At 43.7% G+C, this 21,143-nt stretch overlaps 1 protein-coding gene across 2 annotated transcripts in view; it reads right to left on the bottom strand.

Annotated features, from left to right (window-relative positions):
* Positions 1-21,143, bottom strand: part of ITPR3 (inositol 1,4,5-trisphosphate receptor type 3) — a 102,091-nt gene that overhangs the window by 32,209 nt on the left and 48,739 nt on the right. The window contains exons 8-29 of one of the 2 annotated variants that reach the window (XM_053393007.1): positions 20,721-20,867; positions 19,720-19,815; positions 17,898-17,942; positions 16,563-16,705; positions 15,215-15,314; positions 14,165-14,325; positions 13,586-13,727; positions 12,499-12,660; positions 12,156-12,328; positions 11,052-11,171; positions 8,934-9,116; positions 7,829-8,080; positions 6,717-6,861; positions 5,080-5,227; positions 4,129-4,325; positions 3,820-3,949; positions 2,924-2,981; positions 2,530-2,695; positions 1,922-2,128; positions 1,120-1,188; positions 703-828; positions 283-405 (exon numbers count right to left, since the gene is read on the bottom strand). In XM_053393007.1, the coding sequence (XP_053248982.1) occupies positions 283-405; positions 703-828; positions 1,120-1,188; positions 1,922-2,128; positions 2,530-2,695; positions 2,924-2,981; positions 3,820-3,949; positions 4,129-4,325; positions 5,080-5,227; positions 6,717-6,861; positions 7,829-8,080; positions 8,934-9,116; positions 11,052-11,171; positions 12,156-12,328; positions 12,499-12,660; positions 13,586-13,727; positions 14,165-14,325; positions 15,215-15,314; positions 16,563-16,705; positions 17,898-17,942; positions 19,720-19,815; positions 20,721-20,867 (3,093 nt within the window). The remainder of the gene's footprint in view (positions 1-282; positions 406-702; positions 829-1,119; positions 1,189-1,921; positions 2,129-2,529; positions 2,696-2,923; positions 2,982-3,819; positions 3,950-4,128; positions 4,326-5,079; positions 5,228-6,716; positions 6,862-7,828; positions 8,081-8,933; positions 9,117-11,051; positions 11,172-12,155; positions 12,329-12,498; positions 12,661-13,585; positions 13,728-14,164; positions 14,326-15,214; positions 15,315-16,562; positions 16,706-17,897; positions 17,943-19,719; positions 19,816-20,720; positions 20,868-21,143) is intronic. The other variant, XM_053393008.1, reaches the window with a different exon arrangement.

The raw sequence follows: 21,143 nt of genomic DNA, 5'->3' as shown, positions 1-21,143 counted from the left end.
TCCCATTTTTCACCCATAGCTTTTAGGAAAGGCCTAGACAGGGTTTTCCAACTGTATCCTCACAGCAACCCTGTGAGATTAGACTGGGATAGTTTGGGCTCCATGGAGACATGGCCTCACAACCCAAGTAGGGCTGTGAAACTACAAGCCTCTGTTATAAAGTCTGTATTGGCTGAATCTGAACAGAAACAGGAGATCTACGGGAAATGATATCTTGCATGCTGCCTGCACACAACATTTCTTAGCCCCTCCCCCATTTATTTCACTTGCTCCTTCTCTTACCCCAGGGGTGAGGAACAAGCTGAGCTGCTTATGGAGGAGGGCCTGGTTTTCTTGGTTGCCAGCACAAAACTTCTGCAGGAACTGGTGGGTTAACTTCAGGATCTCCAACATCTTGGTGTCACCCTGTTCACGGAGAATAAAAGGTAGGTCCCTGGTGCAAAGTCTTTAATGTACCTTAATTTGAGTAGACCATGAATGGGGTGAGGTGGCATCAAGATCAGGGGACACCTGTGTGGGACACCAACATCACCAACCTGGAGCTCTCCCCTTCTCACCTCCTCGCCACACCCTACTCTACCCCATGCCGCTGCTGACAATCCCACAGATTTAGAACAGCATTATCCCCATGAGATCTCCAGCAGCCCAGCACGTTCTGCTCTCCTAATCACGACTGCCACTCATTCATCTCCTCCTTCTCACCTTCTCATAGGGGATCTGCAGGAGGTCCAGCATCACTTTGTGGGCATCCATATTCTTCAGCAAGCGCTGCTGCTTCTTTCGCATCTGCTCACCAACCCCACACATTTTATTGAGCCGCTCCAGAATCTGAAGGAAAGCAAGTTGAAACAAAACATAATCATAAACCACCGCCCAGCAGGAGATGAATTAGTGGTAGAAAGCAACTAGCAATCTTACCCCTGATTCTAGAGAAGCAAAATGAGAGGTGCCCTCACATGCCTCTCCAGAATCAAGGGATGCTGCTTAGCCCAAGGCATATTGTGTCTGTATGGATTACTGGTAATTGCCACCCCAACCTTCCTCCAACAAGCTCAGGGCAAGGTTCTCCCCTCTTTCCTCACAACTTCCCGAGAAGGAATGTCAGGTGCAAATGCTTACGCCTTTAACCAGCTGGTAGTTCTCACTGCTTTTTTCTCCAGGGGTCCCAGGCTCCTCATCTGTGGTACGCTGGGGAGGGGAAGGAAATAAAACTATTCAGGCATCTTTGCAGCAGCTAATGAAGAAGAAATCCACCCTCGTGTTTTCTGCGAAGCCTACTCTCCCTTCATAGCAGTCAAAAACCAGGCTAGCCTATACAGTGGTACCTCATGTTACATACGCTTCAGGTTACATACTTCGCTAACCCAGAAATATTACCTCGGGTTAAGAACTCTTTGCTTCAGGATAAGAACAGAAATCGTGCTCCGGCGGCACAGCGGCAGCAGGAGGCCCCATTAGCTAAAGTGGTGCTTCAGGTTAAGAACAGTTTCAGGTTAAGAACAGACCTCCGGAATGAATTAAGTATTTAACCCGAGGTACCACTGTATTGTACACAAACTAATCTTTTAGGTACATATTATGCTATAGTGTAATAAGTGAAGCGAAACCTGATTCAAAGTGACTACCTTGTGTCATCGTTTCTCTCTCACACACACACACACACACACCCATTCCTAATCGAGTGCTATCCTTTTCCCATCCACTTTTTGTCATAGATACTCACAAGAGATCCAGGATTAGCAAAAGCTCCCTGTCGAGGGATCACTCAGTGGCAAAGAAAATGTTACTGCTGAAATAATGTGTGGAATGTTCTCAACCCAGGCTTTCGATTCTCATTCATTCATCGTTCACAGCACACCCAGACTTCGAACCAGCAATGCAGAGGTGCTCCCTGCCTGCCCCAAAGACGCTCCAGCTCTACCTCTTTCTTCTCCTTTTTTTCTCCTTCTTGTCCGTCTTCTCCCTTGGAGCTGCCCTTCTTTTCCACCCAGAGCTCAGACTTCTCCACCATCATGCGTAGTTTATCCAGCTCTGACTTGATCACTTTGTAGTTCTCAACATCCTGAGCCGAGATCAGCAGCTGAACCTGCATTGAGATACCGTGAAGAACATCTGCTGATGCTGCTGGCTGTCAAAAAAAGAACCAGGACGAAGGCCTAGCTCTGTTAAAAGATAGCATGTGAGACATGCATCTCTCTCAGTTTGTTCAAGGGTTCCTCAGATGGCTACAGTGTCTCTAATCATGAAATTTGTGCGTAACAAAGAATGTGTGGAGGAACACACTGGCCCCACATTGATCTCAGACGGATGGGAATCTTAGTGGATCAAGCACCACCTGATGCACACAGTACCAAGGCAATGCTTGTTCCCTTCACAGCTAGGTCCAAACAAAGTGAAGCAACAGGGGATGCATAGATAATTACAACCAAGTGGCCAGTTCCATTGAGGGAGAATTGTAAGACAACACTGAAAGGAAGCGGATGTAGATGACTTGCTGGCTGGCAGAAGTCACATGTCACAGAGAGTTACCTGCTTAAAGGTGTGCAGGACCTCCTGCCTCTGGCTGAAATGTTTGAAGAGGAGCTGAAGGGAACCTGAGACAAGTGGGGGGTAGTCGTGCATGGTCAAATGGATCAGCACCCGAAGGAACATCCGGCCTCCTTCGTCATCGACTTCTAACATGCTGCTTGTTTTCCTGCCGCCAAGTTAAAAAAAGGACATCATATCCAACACTGGTTTTGGAGTTTCAATAATGATTTGCATGCAATAATCCAGATGTGTTGCATTATCTAAAAAACTTATTTTTATGGTAGCTCCTAGTGATTCATTATCTCCTATGCCTACAGTTTTGGCTGCGAACAAAGAGATACTCTTTGAAAAGGGCAATTGGGGGCACTAAGAGCTGGAAGTGACAAGAACTTACCCAACCCCAAACATGGCTTCAGCCTGCTCGCCTATCCGGTCCAGGTTCATTGCTGCAGCTGCAGGAAAAGGAAATGCATAGGAAGTGAGCAATGCTGTGCACCATTAGGAGACAACTCAGAGATGATAATGGGGAATAAGAAATGTAAATAAGAAAGGAAGGGAAAACTAATCATCTGAACAGCTCCACATTTCTTACCCTGTCATCTGTCTCTCTCTCTCTCAAAGGTGGGGAGCCACTTTTGGCAGGACCCAAAAGTGGCCAACACTCCATGGACCACTTTGACAGGCAGGTGGCTCGCCTGTCAATCATCTGATTTCATATGACATCAGATGCATCCTGTGAGGTCAGGCATTTCCTCATCAGGTGCAGAAAACCTCAGGCTGCAGAGGAAGAATAGGGATTCCTCCTTTGCAGCTGCAGCTTGAATCTGAGACTTTTAAAATCTGATGCCCCTTTCTGTTGCCATGCAAAGGAAGATATTTGCAGCTGTGGCTTGAATTCAAAAAGCACCAAATGCAAGCTAGGGTTGCAGATGGAAAATCAGAAGTGCACCCAGGCATGGGAAAGATGGGCATGATTCACCCTAAATGGCTAATAATAATAATAATAATAGTTCCTCACCATTGCTTTCCTGTTTAGAATGCAGATGGGGAATCTGTAGCTCTCCAGATGTTGCTGGATTCTTATCAATCACAGTCAGCATCATCAATGGTAATGTATGATGGGTGTTGTAATCCAACAACATCTGCAGTGTTACGGGTTCCATTGATCTGCAGGTAAAAGTCTAACACCTGCCAGCTTTTGTATTGTCTATTAAAGCAATATGAAGTTAGAAAGGAATCAATGACACAGTTCAAGTAGGGAGAAAATACAAGGGAAGTGTAGGAGATTACTTGTGGAGTCAAAGGCTGGAGCTGTTCCATCAGCTCCACTGTCCTGCATGGGATAGACCTCTACAAATTCTTTCTTGAAGACAGAGAGCAAATAGGAGATCCTGTAATCCAGACGTACATTCAGGATGAACTGAGGAAGAACAGAGAGTACGGAGAGATAATCAATCAATCCAATTTGCACACCTTTCCAACCTTTCATCATCACTTTCCCTTCTTAAGCCCCAAGTCACTGTCAAGAAAAGGTCCATCATGAGCAACTATTGTTGTCACATGGTCACAAGGTCTCAGGAATTTCAGACTTGCCCTAACCTGCAAAATCTCTAGAATTTTCAGCTTCGTTTCCATCACCACAATGTTTTCATTTTCTATGCTCCTTCCCCTATCAGCAGGTTCAGGAACTACCACGGCATTCATATTCGAGGGACCAAAGATGGACTGCTTCCTGCTCAGCACCATAGTTGACATCATCTGGCCAACACCATGGATGGACCTCCGGACATTTTTCCCTGGAAGAGCAACCACAAAAATCATGATCAAAGCTGGTCCTACTTACATAGACATCTCGCAATGGCTATTTGCTGAGCTTTTGCTGGAGATCAGCAGAAAACGCACTTCCGCAAGCAAACCAAAGGAAAATACTATGAAACTGAAAAATATCTGGTCTGAGTCCTTGGCGGATAAGCAGAGCACATTTTTATTTCTGTGCTAATTTCAAATTATTTCCCCTCATTATTCTGTCGACATCTTTATTTCTTCTGAATTGTCGTCCAGTGTATGAATATTCTGTGCAGGTCATTATATGATCCTTGCCAAATTACACCCCCGGCCATGAAGAGCGAGTCATGGTCATATCCATTAAGTGAATCAATGTGATGTACAAACCAAAAAAAAAGAGAAATGTGTAAGGTGAATTGTGGGGTTTTACTTTAACCGTTTCTGGTCTATCAAGGTTCATTGAATGAATTATGCTTCTTCTGTAATTCGTAAAACAGAGATGGGGAATCTGTGGTGCTTCAGATGTTGTAGGACCGCCAACTCCCTCCAGCCCCAGCCAGCATAGGCAATGGTCAGGGATGATGGGAGGTGAAGTTTAGCCACATCTGAGAACCACGCTTCTGTCCTACCTAACAAACAACCCCTATCTAACACCATACCCTTGAGTGCTTTATTAGACTGCAGCATTTAAAAATAGATGTTATTTGTAATTTAAATGATGGCATTCACCCTTGGCTCAATAAGATGAAGACTCACTAGACATACCAGTCATATCATCATTGTACATGGCCTGCATCATCAGCTGAGGGTTCTGGACACAGTCTATGATGCCAAGAAGAGTTCGTGTCAAACGCAGCAGCTCACTAAAGCTATAGAAGCCAAAGTAGATGAGATTGTGGGCAAGACTGACAACCTGGGGAGAGAGAGAGAGGTTTTATCAAACTAGTGAAGATGAAATCACCCTAAACTTCAAAACGCTCTTAAAAAATGCCCCAAACTACCAATGAGGTCAATAAGAGCTGGTGGTGTCAAAAGCCATCCAGTGGCAACTTATTTTACTGATAGTGCCACCTGACAGTTGCAGCAGTGAGAACTAGTTCTTCCTCAGTCTTGGGGCCAAATTACATGCGACATGAAAGAGCTTGTGGACCAGATCTCCCTGTGCCTTCTACTTTTGTAAAAGAACAGCCACTGGAGCCCAAAGATGAATTGAGCTTGCAGTATTGGGGAAGGTGGATTATATGTTTTTGAAGCTGCTATTAACTGGGGGGGGGGGAGAGATACAGGTATTCATTGTACCTGTATATGTTAATAACAACTTCATATAAGGGGAATACAGTGGTACCTCGGGTTACGAACTTAATTTGTTTCCGAAGTCTGTTCTTAACCAAAACCGTTCTTAACCTGAGGTGCGCTTTCGCTAATGGGGCCTCCCGCTGCCACCCCGCTGCCGTGCGATTTCTGTTCTCATCCTGGGGCAAAGTTCTCAACCAGAGGTACTACTTCCGGGTTAGTGGAGTTTGTAACCCGAAGTGTTTGTAACCCAAAGCGTTTGTAACCTGAGGTACCACTATAACTTCATACTGCGTAAATGGCATGAGAGGAAATTTTGTTTTGTTTTGTTTTAACTACCACTGGTGCCATGGAGGCTGTTTTTAGCAAAACTTTGAAAGATCTGACCATGTCACATGGATTTTCCCCCCTTTATATTATGGCTCAAGCCATGAAAAAAACTTGAACCCGGTGCTGGAGGAAGTGGTATGTATGGCGGGGGGTGGGGAATCTGGAAAATGGGGCTTGGCTAATGGTGTTTAATGGCTTTTAAAAGACACTGATTTCCATATTTCAGTTTGACACACAACAAAACACTGTGTGAATGGAAATACACCGAATCCCACAGAAGGGATACACATTGTTATTGACAAATTGTACCAGAACTGATTGTGTACCTAAAAACTCACATACCCAGTTCATGAGGGCTGTGGGGAAAAGACAGTCACACACAGCTATATTATTTCAGTGTTATGTGAGATATTAAATAGTAATAACAATATAGACTCAAAAGGAACCCAAAAACGCTTGTCTAGAATACAGGAAAGAACCCAAATGTTCAGCCTGCCATTTTATGACGGGAAACAAAGGCAACCCCCAAAACCACAAAATATAACCTAGATTTCTTCCCAGTGTAGACAGAACCTATGGAAAAGCAGAAGATAGGACATCCAAGTGCAACTATTTTATTAATTTGTTTTCTTACATTTATATCCCATCTTTTTTCCATCACAGAATCCAAGGCAATGTACATGGGGTTCCCATCCAGGCACTGATCAGACCCAGAACTGCTTACATTCAGCAAGGTATGCCAGGGCCAAACTCCCAGAATATGGCAAAGGCAAACTGACCTCAAAAGTGAGCTTGTTCTTCTCTTCATTAGCAAAGGGCACTGCCTCACTGACAACATTGTTGAGATAGTCCTCCACAAACTCCATGGTGCTGGCAAACTTATTCTTTTTGTCATCCCTTGAGCTATTCACATTGGCATCATAGCTGCAAAGGAAATTGGTTGGTTGGTTGGTTGGTTGGTTGGTTGGTTGGTTGGTTGGTTGGTTGAATGAATGAATGAATGAATGAATGAATGAATGAATGAATGAGGTACCTAATCTCCAGCACAGATCAACTCTAGGCTTTCTGAATACACTGAATTACAGGTAATTTACGGGGAGGTTGAGTTCCTGGCCATTGCACATGTAAGCAAACCGGCATAAAGCCAGAACCTCCCCCCCTAGAAAACCATTAAAAAAAACCCTAGAAAACCATTTAAAAACCCATTTTTAAAACTGCTGCAAACCCCTCAAGTCTCTCTGGCCTCCTTCGATCACCCTCTACAACTGCCTCTTCCACACCCAAATATTCTCAAAAAGGTTGCTGGCCATTTTTTCCTGCTCTCCCACCCTCTTTTTCCCCATGCACACTATTTTCAAAACATTTCTTATTTCTCCCCTATGTACACCATTTTTGCATCATTAAAAAAAATATTATTATTCAGCAAAGCATGTAAAGCTGAGGGTGCATATGTTAAAGAAGAGTAAGTTGTGAGTTACCTGCAATCACCTTGGTGGCTGCATTTATTACATCTTTGGGCAGGTACACACACTTCCTAGAAGGTTATTCTACCTGGGCCATCCATATTGTCCATACCACCAGATGGGCGGTGTATAAATTATTATTATTATTATTATTATTATTATTATTATTATTATTATTATTATTATTACTGCGACCAGTGAAGAGGGTGGGATATGAACCTAGAACCTCCTTGACTAGAGTTATTCAATCTTGGTTTCCAGATGTTGCTGGACTACAAATCCCATCATCCCCTGCCATCTTAGCCAATGGTGAGGGATGGTGGGAGTTGCAGTCCAACAACACCAGAGCTCTAATGTTGAAGAACACTGTCCTAGTTGCTATGGTCCCCCTCATACATGCATCCCCTTATCCTCCAGATATTCCTTACTCTTTGATGGTGATGGCTGTAGGAATCTCAGTCCACAGACGTGCAAACTTCACGGGCATCACCTTCTCCTGTGGATCCCTATCCACATGTACATGCAGCATGAGATGACAGAAGGAAGCCCGGAGGTCAAAGGGCAACATTTCATCCGCCATGCAGAGGAAGATGAGCTCCACTCCCAGTTGCTTGGAGATTTCCTTAATGGCCAAGTATTGCCTATCCATGCACATGCGGGCAAACAACTTCAGCTGGTATCTGTAAAGGACAAAAGCAGGGATGGAGAGGAGACAAAGAGTGAAAAGAAAAAGTCACGTAAGTATGAGCATGTGTGGAAAGTAAAGAAAAGAGAGAGAGAGCAGATTAATAATTAGTAAAGTCGAAGACTCTTCCAAGGCAGTTCCCTGTCAGTTCAGTTGGTCTTATATAACAAAAAGACTTACAAATGCAAAAGTGTGAAACAAACATCAAAAGAATAAAACAGCAACATTTACTAAAAGTGACCATCCTGCAGTATTATGAACAGGAAGACTCCTACCCAGTGCTTTTTTTCTTTAAAAATGTTTAGGGGCACTCTCATTTTGACTCAAGAAAATAACCATTTTATAGTTCAAATCAGGAAAACTAAATACAGTAAATGGACAAAAGTACAAAGATGGACAAAATGTTTAGGGGGTGTGCGTACCCCTGAGTACCCCCAGAAAAAGGCACTGCTCCTACCCCACCCCACTAAAAGATTAACACTACAACATGATGCAGCCAATATGTATACAACAGAGGAGAAATCAAATTATGCCTGCAAATACCATCATCACAATAGAGTGACTAAAGTTCTATTTAAAAACAAACATGCTAAGAAGACTGTTTTAGGATTGCTACTAAGGACAGGCTTCCTCAACCTCAGCCCTCCAGATGTTTTGAGACTACAATTCCCATCATCCCTGACCACTGGGTCCTGCTAGCTAGGGATCATGGGAGTTGTAGGCCAAAAACATCTGGAGGAACGAGTTTGAGGAAGCCTGACTTAGGGTAACAGGCAGTAATTGCTAAAGAGGAAAAGGGTGGGTCGAGGACCAGGTGGAACCAATGCCAATGGAGAACCGCTTGTTACCTATAGTAGCTCAAGACATTCTCGTCATGGGCATTGCCTGCTCGTGCTTCCTGGGCCAGCTGCCGGATGCTCTTTTCATGGTTATCGTTGTTTCGGTCACTCCAAGTCAGCCACACCTCCTCCTCAGAAAATTCGATACTCAAGTACTCGTGAGTCTGGGACATCTCCTTCACAGGTCTCAACCTGGAAAAAAGAATGGGACACTGAACCAACTCATAAGATTGTTGCCCCCACTTTACAGGTAGAATGGCAACGAAGAGGAAAAAAGGAACCTGCTGAATACCATTTAACCCCTTGTTGTTGTTTAGTCATTTAGTCGTGTCCGACTCTTCATGACCCCATGGACCAGAGCACGCCAGACACTCCTGTCTTCCACTGCCTCCCGCAGTTTGGTCAAACTCATGCTGGTAGCTTCGAGAACACTATCCAACCATCTCGTCCTCTGTCGTCCCTTTCTCCTTGTGCACTCCATCTTTCCCAACATCAGGGTCTTTTCCAGGGAGTCTTCTCTTCTCATGAGGTGGCCAAATATTAAATCAAGTATATAGTAAGATCAAAGTATTGGAGCCTCAGCTTCAGGATCTGTCCTTCCAGTGAGCACTCAGGGCTGATTTCCTTAAGAATGGATACGTTTGATCTTCTTGCAGTCCATGGGACTCTCAAGAGTCTCCTCCAGCACCATAATTCAAAAGCATCAATTCTTCGGCAATCAGCCTTCTTTATGGTCCAGCTCTCACTTCCATACATCACTACTGGGAAAACCATAGCTTTTACTATACGGACCTTTGTTGGGAAGGTGATGTCTCTGCTTTTTAAGATGCTGTCTAGGTTTGTCATTGCCCTCCTCCCAAGAAGCAGGAGTCTTTTAATTTTGTGGCTTTAACCCCTAGGCCAATTCAAAGCAGGTAAGGGACTCCTCTCCACTCATAAGAACTTACGAAGAGTCTGCATCCTGTTCTCACAGTGGCAAACTTGATGACTTTTGGAAACCCGCAAAGAGGATCTGAATGCAACAGTGTTTGTGATTTCCAGCAAGTGACATTGCAGCTGGCAGACAATGATAGCCTGTCTCTCCCTCTTCCTGTCTTTCTATTAATCTGTCCATTATTTTTCTAATTTGCTTTCCGACTATAGAACGAGGCTCCAATAATGGCCACATTATGATGTAGTAATTTAATCTTCAGGATACACTGACTCCTTCAGGGAGGCTATAATATAATGCCGTCTCCGTAATAAGCACCATTTGTCTGTAATTCTCCTCATTCATGCTGGAGAAATAAGTAAATCTGGAAGAAACTGAACTTTGTTGATCGTCCACTCACAGTACAGAGAAATGTTTTGGAAGGCAACCCTCAGACTTGAGTTATAACATCATAACCCACAGTTGGAATTTGCCGAAATGAACTGTTTCTGAATTATTATAGGTTTGTATTGAACTGTGTCCTTTTTTACCGAATTGCTGGATTTTGCTTACTGAAATGCTCTTGTGTTTGTTTATATCATTAGACTGATGAAGTGTTGTTTTTATCTGTTATTGTTCTGTGTATTTGTTACTGTTGGCAGCCACTCAGAGCTCAACTTAGGGCACTTTCAGACTGTTACAATTTTCAGATAGGATTCAATTACATCTGGCAAATTCAGGCTGCAGAGTCAAAGTTAATTGGGCCACAAATCCACTTCCTCAAAGGATCAGACTTTTTGAAATAAGGAAAGTGATGGGGAAATGCACTAGAAAGTGTGGGATGAAACTTCCTTTGATGCCACATCCTCTAACCTCCCTGCAAACAAATCAGCATAAATGTTCAATAAACAGGTTTCCTGGAAGCTCCCTTTTGTTGTTGGAAAAGCAGCATACAAATATTAAATCAAGTATATAGTAAGATCAAAGATTAGAACTCTTCTCAATACCTTCTTCATTAACTTGTTTTACTCATTGACTCAAGGTACTCATATATATATATATATATATATATATATATATATATATATATATATGGTGCTCCTCCCATTATTAACTGATAATGGGCTTAAAATGACCCTTCTCAGAGAAGGTAATTTCTAAGCGGAAGACTAGGGCAACTCCAGTGTTCAAAGGAACAGGGCTCTCTAGATACTCACTCAGTTTGGATCAGGATGTCAGTGTTCTTGGGGTCCAGCACACACTTGCAGATCAGTTCCTGAGTGACGGGAATGGCCACATGGTTCGACACACACAAATCTGACAGATAGTCTAAAAATCTAGGAGACATAGGAGAGGTTTTATTACATCATCTTCCAAACAACCTACAAGGACTACCTTCCGCCCAGGTGTATCTGAGCTGCTTTTGGCTGGATTACAGGCAGGAAATCAATCATCTTCCTGATCCCACGTTGACACATAGCAATCAAACATTAAGAACATCATTCTTAACATCATAGAAATGGGTACATAGAAGTAAATCCTACTGCAATGTTTTATATTTAAGGACAACCCGATGCATCTGTTATCTCAGCTATCAACACTCACTGTGTAAGTTTTTCCCCCACCTTGTCTGATTCAGACCATCCTTTTGAACAGTTTTCCTGCACATTTACTGCCACAGTTCCTTCAATTCCTCCACCTACATGACTAACACAGCTACCCTCCAGCAATCTGCTGCCAACCCCACTATATCCACAGCACTTCAGTTCCCTTTAGTCAAACAAACCTAGAAGACTGACTGGCTTGTGGTTTTTCACACAGACAAAAGGGTAGAGTTCACATACAGCAGGAGAAAGGAATCTTTTTCAGCCACATTCTCTCGGGGGAAACTTTCCAAGGGTCCGCAGGGCAGTGATGGCAGGGGCAGAGGCAAAAGGGGAGCAAAAGGTGTGGGGCCCTTTGTATGGCAACCTTCAGAGGTTCTCACATATACCCACGCCCAACTCTCCAGCCTCCATCCAAGCATGCAAGAGGCATTGCCACAACATACAGCTGTCATAGAAGGCACCACATGGAAGGAAAAAGTAAAAGCATTGGGAAATACGTTTCCCTCCATATTAGTACCCTGAACTGTATCTAGGATCACCAGCTAGCCAGAAAAACCAACCTCATTTTTCAGTCTTTAGCAACACCTTGATTTAGCAGCTAAAGCTCTTTACCATGCAGATAAATATTAACACCTGTTAACTGCTGCGGGTTAAAAGGCCTGGTTCTAAAGCTGGCAGCTCTGGCTGCCTCCCTGCCAGTGGGGCGACACACACCTGGGTTCCCGGTTCTTTCGCACCAAGCTCACAAATGTCTCCACCTCCGTCTTGGTGATGTGTTTCTCGAGCAGCTTGCGGTTGTTGTGCAAGAGGGCAGTGATGGTGTCCTCGGCCAAGATGTCGTAGCCAATCTGGGACTGCATCATGCCAAACTGCTTGGCAATATGTTCCTGCGGGACGAGGACAACGCACCCGAGTTAGAACTGCAAGTCTTAATTCCTCACTGTCTGAATGCTTTGTTTCCCACATGCATCATCATTATGCCTAAAGGTCTCAGAAGAATAGAACTCCCAAATTCTATCTCCCACAGACTTACTGACTCATGTCGGTGAAGGCTTACCTGGTTCTTGCGATAGTCTTCCTGGGAGTGCCGCAACACCCTGTAGCAGAGCCGGAACATGTACTGGTAGGGAGCATTCTTCTGGTCAGACAGCTCTTCCAGGCGTACGAGTGGGCCTTCCCCACCCTTGTCCTTGAATGGAGCCTTCAGGATCCCAAAGATCTACCCAATGGAAATGGAAGTTACCAGTCAAACTGAAAAGGGCCTGCAGGACCAGTTCTGGAGAGTGGCCCTGGAGGACTTCTGTTAGGCCCCATGATGGCTGTGCTGTGGGGTCCCATTGGGTCCCATTCCATCCCCATGCTTTTTAACATCCATGGAAATGGACCAGGACTAGGAGATGGTGGGGAAGATACCTCATGATAATGCCTATCTTGCACCCGCCTCTGGCATGCTCCACCTTGGCCTCTGTGTCTTTCTTAAGGACCTTTCTGATCCACTGGGCTACATTCCCTTCAGTTATTAAGCGTACATATACAAGGGAGTTAAAACATCTCACAGTTTACAGAGGCACTTCCAGAAAGGCGCTGTTCTAAAGTGGTCATTCTTCCCCTTCCCTCTTTAAACTGAGGCAACAGACAAAGTAGAATAAACTTTTCATTCTGAGGAATTTGTAATGGCAGGCTCCCTTCACCTTACTATGATTACCTAATCTAGGGCCAGGCGCGGAGAAAATGGTACCTGCCTGTTGCTCAAAAAAATACAAAATAATGTTGAAGATGGAGACTGAGCTCCTCAGATGCCCTATCACAGTGGAACCAAGCAGTCAGAAGCTACAAGAGGGCAGTTGCTCCTCCAACTGTCAGGGACAAAGCTTCTAAAGCTAAGTTGCAACATTATAAAGCAAAGCCTTTCCTGTTGGAACAACTTGGAATAATAACAAATTCCAGGATAACCACATACTCCAATGTTGGAGAAAGACCTATAACGTGCAGGTCGTGTCTGTACATGTTTACTCAGAAGTAAGGTGCTTTACTCCCTTGTAGCCTCAGAAAAGAATTGTGGCTGGAGAAGTAGTAAAAACATTCCACTTAATACTGCAATGATATTGTCTCCATCTTAAGTCTTTCTCTCTAGACCCAATCACCTGTTTCAGAATGTTCTGCTCCCTCATGAGCTTCTGCCTCTCCCGATTGGGCTTGGTAACAACGATATCCAAAACATTCTGCCCATTGTTGGGCACATCACTGACAAAGAAAACCAGGTCTTCCAGCAGTTGGATCACAAACCTGCCAAACAAGTTATAGTGAGCATCATCAATGAATGACCCCCCACTCCCTCATACCAGGGTCATTAACACCATACATACACACCCCACATATGAAGTTAACAAGAAACCAAATCAACATAGATGTGAACTACGGACTTAATAATTTGCGTTGTTTCCTTACAATTCAAAGCTACACCAAATTCTACATCCAAACATTTTCAAATTCTGCAGCAAAAAACATCAAGTTATGTGTCCAAGACAAATTATACAAATCAAAATAAAATGCTCAGGCTACCTCGTGGACATGAAACTTGTTTCCCTGCAAAATGCAACCTGCTATTGGTTCTTCAAGTTGATGGACCTAAAACTACACATGTTGATTGCATCTGTCAATGAATCCCATTCCACCATTGCCTTCCCATACACAGTGAATCAAAATACTTGGGGTATTTTTACCTCCGGTCATTCTGGCTGAGAAATCCTTCATTCATCTTCTCCACTACATTGGCTAACATGTAGCTGGCATCATTGGCAAAGTCCAGATCACGGATTTCTGACACTGGCACAGAGACAATGGCAAATGCCTCTTTGTCCTCCTTGGTGGGGCATGTGCCAAGCTGAAAAAGAGAACCTGGTCATCCAATAGCAAAGTTTGCTTTGTCCCCCAAATAAGCAAGTCTGTGCTTCTTGGCAATTTACACCTCCTAGAACAGGCATGGCCAAACTTGGACCTCCAGCTGTTTTGGGACTACAATTCCCATCATCCCTGACCGCTGGTCCTGTTAGCTAGGGATGATGGGAGTTGGAGTCCCAAAACAGCTGGAGGGCCAAGTTTGGCCATGCCTGTCCTAGAATATGTTGGTCCAAGAGGTACATGCCACCCACCCCAGCCTTTCTTTTCAGTGCCAGATCAAAAAGTGCCTGGATTAAGTGAGTGTCTGATTTGGGTGAGAGACATAAGTTCTGGACTCTTTTTTTGTGAGCGGGGGGAGGGGTTAGCTGATGATTCTGCTCATGGGTAGGTTGGTTTTTAAATCATTTTTATTCTTCTGATTCTTATAGTTGCGTGTGCCACTGTATTTTTATATGTATATATATTTCATTGTATTCCTTGTATTGTGAGCTGCCTTGCATGTCCAATTTTTTTTAGAGAGAGGCAAAAAAGAAATGTCTTAATAAATAAAATCAAGCATGACGTTATACAGCCACAATAATATGACCAACCGATCCATCTAGCTCATAACTCTGTCTCTTAGCTGCAATCAGTATTGGATGCTTCCAAGATAGCTTACAAGAAACAGAACTGTGGAACTGCCCATACAGGCTTCTAGCAGTCAGAAGCAGTAGCAGCCTTTGTGGTGGGACAAGCCACAGGGCCACCTTCCTGATACTAACAGGGCTGCTGGAAATGCCAGATTGGTTCCTGTCGCAAGCTGGCACTCCCTTCACCAAGGACCAGTTCTCTGTTAATAGCAGAATTAGCCACCGGCCCAGAAATAAACTTACCATAAGGCGAATGGGTCGTTCTTCATCCACATCAATGGGTACATTGGTACTTTGGATCCAAGTGTTGGTGCAGAGATGACGGAGTCGGACATAGGAGTTCCTGAAACCACAAGAAGGTAAGAATGAAGAAGAAATTATCCTCCTTCTATTTCAACTTTTAAATACCTGCTGAGATGTTTTCTATTCTGCCAGGCTTTTAACTTAATACATCTTTCCATGATTATTAGTTGATGTTCTTTGTTTTACAATTTGCATCTGTTTTTATTATAAATAGATATTATTGCAAACTGCTTTGATATTTTTAATGATATAGTAGTATATAAATACTGACTTAAATGAGACCGAAGCAGTTAAAGCCGTAAATTCCATTGATTTCAATGGGATTACAGTTCCTCTCTGAACTGCACTCATTGGACTGACACCCTTTTGAACACTTGCATCCATTTTGCTCTCCATCACACCCTGGGCTACGAGAAGAGCCTCTGACCCCAACTCTGTAATGGGGAGGAAAGCCCTCCAAAAACCATGTGTCCTTCCTCCCCTTTGAAAAGCATTGCTTTTTCCTTCTGGCACAGGATCATTGTTAGGTTTCAGAGAGGAAACACAAAGGTGCCCTTCTTCCACTTTCTTGAGCTTCTCTACAACTTTACAACAATGGTGCTATGCCCCATTTTGGAAATCAGTGGTAGGCCACTAAAAACAGCTTCCTGGGCTGTGGCCAGACCATGGGCCTCATCACTTCTGAATCCTATTTCATACTTGCATTTACTCTGTTGTGTGCATTCTCTGCCTGCTCCACTCCTGTTCTGCCTGGTGTGTAAGATTATGCCCGATGTAGAGAAAGTGGATAGAGAAACATTTTCCTCCCTCTCTCATAATGCAAAAACTCAGAAGTTTCAGGACAGACAAAAGAAAGTACACAGCCTATAGATGAACTATGGAATTCGCTCCCACAAGATGTAGATTGATGGTCACCAACCTGGATGGTTTTCAAAGAGAATGAGACAAATTCATGGTGATAAAGCTCTCTCAATGACTACCTGCAGGAGTGATGTTCTACCTCAACTAAGGCTGTATGCCTCTTAATACCAATTGCTGGGAATTACAAGTGGGAAGAATTCTGCTGCATTTAAGTCATGCTTGTGAACTTTCCATAGGCATTGAGTTGGCCCCTATGAGAACAAGATGCTGAATTAGCTGGGCCTTTGGTCTCATCCAGCAGGGACCTTCTTAACCTTTCTTTTTTTATGCCTCCTGCTTGCACACAGCAATGCCTTTCTCTCTGGATTATGTTCTATATCTCCATTCTGGCTTGGATTCTTTGGATGTCCTGGATAAAGCAACTTACCGTGGGACAAAAGAGTCGGTCTTCTGCAGTGTGGTGGGATCCAGTTCAAAAAGGGAAGCAATGTCATTGCCGTGAGGCACAGCCACCAGTCGATATTTGATCTTTTCCCCTGTGTATCTCCGACTGGAGCGACTTGTTCCAGCCTGTTCCAAAATAAGGCATTTTTTTTTTCATTTATGTGTGAGCAAAAACCACCAACGTTCATGCACCAAAAATGGTCATGAACTTGCTATGGGATCTTCAGGGAGTTCCAGGGCACCAACCTACAGCAAGCCAGTCCAGGTATGAAAATTTATTTAGTCATTTTTGTTTTTGTTATTGTTATTTTGTTCTCTGTGTTGTGGTTTTTCTTGTAATTTCAGTGAACTGTTGATTATTTAGTCCTAATTTTAAAATTCCGCCATTTTTACATGCCCCTTCAATACACACACACAACCTAAAAGACTAAAATGAAAGAATAAAGCAAACAAAATCGAGTTTTAGTATTCCACAGCTGCTGGCCATGAGTTTGGGATACAAAATTCTAAAGCAATTTAAGCCAGAGGAGAGGGAGAGGAGAGGAGGGTGGGAGAGAAAAAAATCTTAATGACTGGCACCTGTCCAGGCCAATTCATTGTGGCATACACTGGCACAGAAATTTCATTGATAATGTCATAACCTGGGTAGCCAGTTAGAGGCACTGAGGTGAGAGTGCTGTGAAAACTATTACTAAGAGGAATGTTTCACGCTCCCCATGGTTTTGTTTTCAGTATTGTTTTTAATGCTGTAACCCACCAACCCCAGGGCCTCAGGGTGAAGAGTGGGTAATAAATAAATTGATAAAAATAAATTAATGACTTTATGAATGTAAGTTTTAAAAAGATTCAGGTAGGTAGCCGTGTTGGGTCTGAATATATTAAAAAAATATTTAAAAATTGTCCAGTAGCACGTTAGAGACCAACTAAGTTTGTTCTTGTTGTGAACTTTCCTGTGCATGCACACTGTGTATCTGAAGAAGTGTGCATGCACACAAAAGCTCATACCAAGAACAAACTTAGTTGGTCTCTAACGTGCTACTGGACAATTTATTTATTTTTTTAATATAGTTTTAAAAAGGAAAGTGAACTTTTTAAAAGCCCAATCTAAAATGTTGCCTCCTACATACTGCTAAGCCCAGGCATAGGCAAACTCAGCCCTCCAGATGTTTTGGGACTACAACTCCCATCATCCCTGACCACTGGTCCTGTTAGCTAGGGGTGATGGGAGTTGTAGCCCCAAAACATCTGGAGGGCCGAGTTTGCCTATGCCTGGCTAAGCAAACTATCACAAGCAAGCCAAACGCAACAGACAACTTACCGTGGACTTTGGTTCTCCTGTGTCTCCTTTGTAACTGGGGTTTTCCTGGAAAGTTGAAGAAATAAAAATATCAGCATATATTTTTTTATCCGTGATATGACACTAAAAGTCCAGAGGTTGAATAACACAGTTTATAATGCTACACATTCAGACACCTGTGCAGCTGCTTCAGCTGCTTTGGCCAGATCACCATACTCTCCAAAGGCACAAGAAACAGGATTTGGACGAGAGATGTTTGAGTGAGCTGCAACCTGCCAGGCCACATTTTTTGGAGCTACTAAACACTGAGCATAATCCACTAAAAGGGAAAGCAGATATTGGCTCAAAGTGAACAAACAAAGAGAATCCTTCCTCTGTAGCCACTAATCAAGCCGAGAAAGGGAAACGGCTATAAAGTGATGAAAGGCTTCATAACAGAAGAGGCTGTACCAGTAGGCTTGAGTTGCTGGGAAGTGCCTGGCATGAGCAGCAGAGACCAGCAACAATATTGTTGATGGCCCTGGTCCATCACTGTAAGCAAGAAAGAGCTATGAGAGCGGCCTAGAGTCACCCAAGAACCATTTAGAACAGTGAAGGCAAGATCAGTTCAAAGAAGACAGCTCCCCTTAAGCTGTTTTCATATAAAGAGTGGCTTCAGCACAGCAAACCTCACAATGCACCATAACTGCCAGAGGAATTTGAGCAAGGAGGAAATAGGAATGTGGACCCCGCTTTGGAGTACAGTCACACACTCCTACTTCTGAATGGCTGTTCGTGTAAACAGCATCAGAGAAGAGTCTGGATAGTCTCGGTCCAGCATAAGAAAAATGGTAGGCCCCTCTATAGAGAGTGCAGGAGAGCCCTGGGGTATTCTCCATAGGATGTCACTTATATGGAACATATACTGTTAAGAATGCATTCACTTAAGAAGTACGGCATAGTCAGATGACGGGAGTACCTAGTTCAGTTTGTATGTGCTTATATGAAAGCACAAACTAAAACCTGCCTAGTTTGTGATCTTGAAAATATGAAGTACACTCTGCAGAATTTGGGTGCAATGCTAACTCCCCACCCAGTACAGTGGTACCTCAGGTTACATACGCTTCAGGTTACATACGCTTCAGGTTACATACGCTTCAGGTTACAGACTCCGCTAACCCAGAAATAGTACCTCGGGTTAAGAACTTTGCTTCAGGATGAGAACAGCGGCAGCAGGAGGCCCCATTAGCTAAAGTGGTGCTTCAGGTTAAGAACAGTTTCAGGTTAAGAACGGACCTCTGGAACGAATTAAGTACTTAACCCGAGGTACCACTGTACAACACTGTTTTATGAAGTGGCAGAACAATCACCATGTCGGCAACCCTACACTCACATCAACCAGGGCAAAAGATGGGGGTGAGGTAGGCAGGTGTGGCATGAGCCTGGATCTGGCATGGCAATTAGGCCTGGATAACAGGGGAGCAAGTACAGGTCACCGGGCAGCATTGTGGACACCAGGTAATTGACAGGTGAGAGTCCTTACCCACCAGTCAAACTTAGCCTGCAGGGGCGGGAAGATGTGCAGAAGAGATAGTGATGCAGCCTGCATTTCTGGAATGTTATAATGCTTTAGGGTTTGTGACACTTTGCTAAAGAAAGAGGAAAGGTCAAACTGATACTACATCAAAAGGCATGGCTCTAGAGTTCGCCCTAAATGGAGCCAGTAAGATGACTCATCCTAACATATTCCCAAGTTTTAGCTTGAAGTTCAGCTTTAACGTAGTGCTGATTAGTGAAGGGAACCCTAACCACAACCTACTAGAGCCTACACAGAACCTGCTAGAGTCTACTCAGTTCCTCTCACCTCTGCTGCCAAATAGTTCCCCGTGGCAAGGTGCTTGAAGCGGTATAAGCCATTCCAGTGCCCAGCTCCACCACGGCAGGGATCATGATGGACCACCTGGAAAGCAAAATCAGTGTGTTGTAAGTCGCAGGTCTGATACTTGCCTTCTTGCAAGTGCTGGCCAAAGCACAGGAATGCTTCAATCCTCTGGCTCTTCAAGGCCACCTGGCTACCTGAGCTGTCCATGCCACTTGACTAAAGCATTAGTCACCAATGCTGCACAGAAGCCCTCCTTGTGATTGGCTCTGGTCATGGAATTTATAGATTTAAACAAAGGACACATCAACATTTGGTAACACCTTCAGATTTATTTTGCTGAAAAGCGAAGCAAGAGCCTTTCTCTTCTTTGAGATGCTTTTAAAATGTTAGGCAAACTCTGACAATGAGTAATAACAAAGCGTTATCTGATGACACTATTGCTATACATTTACTCAGAATACACTCTTCTTTTCTAGCCTTGCTTTGGCTCTTGTGATGAGGCTATTCTTTGTCACCAAAGAGGCATCAATAGCAAGGAGATCTGGTCTCTCTAGCTCCCCGAAGGCTTCAGTAGGAGTTGTGTGCCATCTCCTGGTGTGCAGAGTAATCCAATAGGAATCTTTAGACCACTTTATTTTAGCTAATAATTCAAAACTTGAGAAATTTCGCATTATCCCAGTGCTTAATTTCTAAAAATTCTTTGTTCCAAGGTTGGTCTAAAGCTTTGAAAGTAAATGCCAAGGCTAAGCCCGTGTGAGCACAATTAATCCCTCATTGTCACTATTTAAAACAACCCAGAATGCAATGCTGTCTCCCAAGGACATTCCTGTTGTTGATCAGGGAGACACAAAATTGGGACACCAAAACACATAGACCTGCCATGTAAGCTAAGGTAATAATGCATTCAGATTAAATAAACAATATAAGGAAAGGGAAAGCGAACTTTTTGCAAGCAAAAACCTGCAAATAGGCCTGGCACTCACCTCAACTTCCCAGAGTGCATTAGAGCTTGTGGCTGATGTGGCCGATTGCCGCAAGGTAGTTCGAAGAAATACATGCAGCTTGGCTTTGTATTCATCACAGGTGAGAAATTTCTCCTGCTCTGCATGGAACAACCTGACCACGTCCCCCTGTCAGTCAAATACAAAAAAGATATGCAAAAATAGTTCCTTGCTGTCTAGGGAAACCGCAACGCAAGGGAATAACAGTACACTCCGCAAGTAACACTAAAGCATGGTTTGGAGCTCTGTGGATGAGCTTCAACAAGGACAAGTAAAACATCAAGCTTGAACACTTCCCCCTTCCTTCCTTCTCCTCTTCCCACAAGACTAGGAGGAATACTTCTGCCAAGCTGAGTTTCCCTTTCAAACAATTTCCAGTTACCATTACGTGCAAACCAGGGTTCC

The sequence above is a fragment of the Podarcis raffonei genome, chromosome 6, assembly GCF_027172205.1.
Source record: "Podarcis raffonei isolate rPodRaf1 chromosome 6, rPodRaf1.pri, whole genome shotgun sequence".
In the NCBI taxonomy this organism is placed as follows: Eukaryota; Metazoa; Chordata; class Lepidosauria; order Squamata; family Lacertidae; genus Podarcis; species Podarcis raffonei.
The sequence above is the reverse complement of the archived record's forward strand: the minus strand, read 5'-3'. Positions and strand labels throughout refer to the sequence as shown.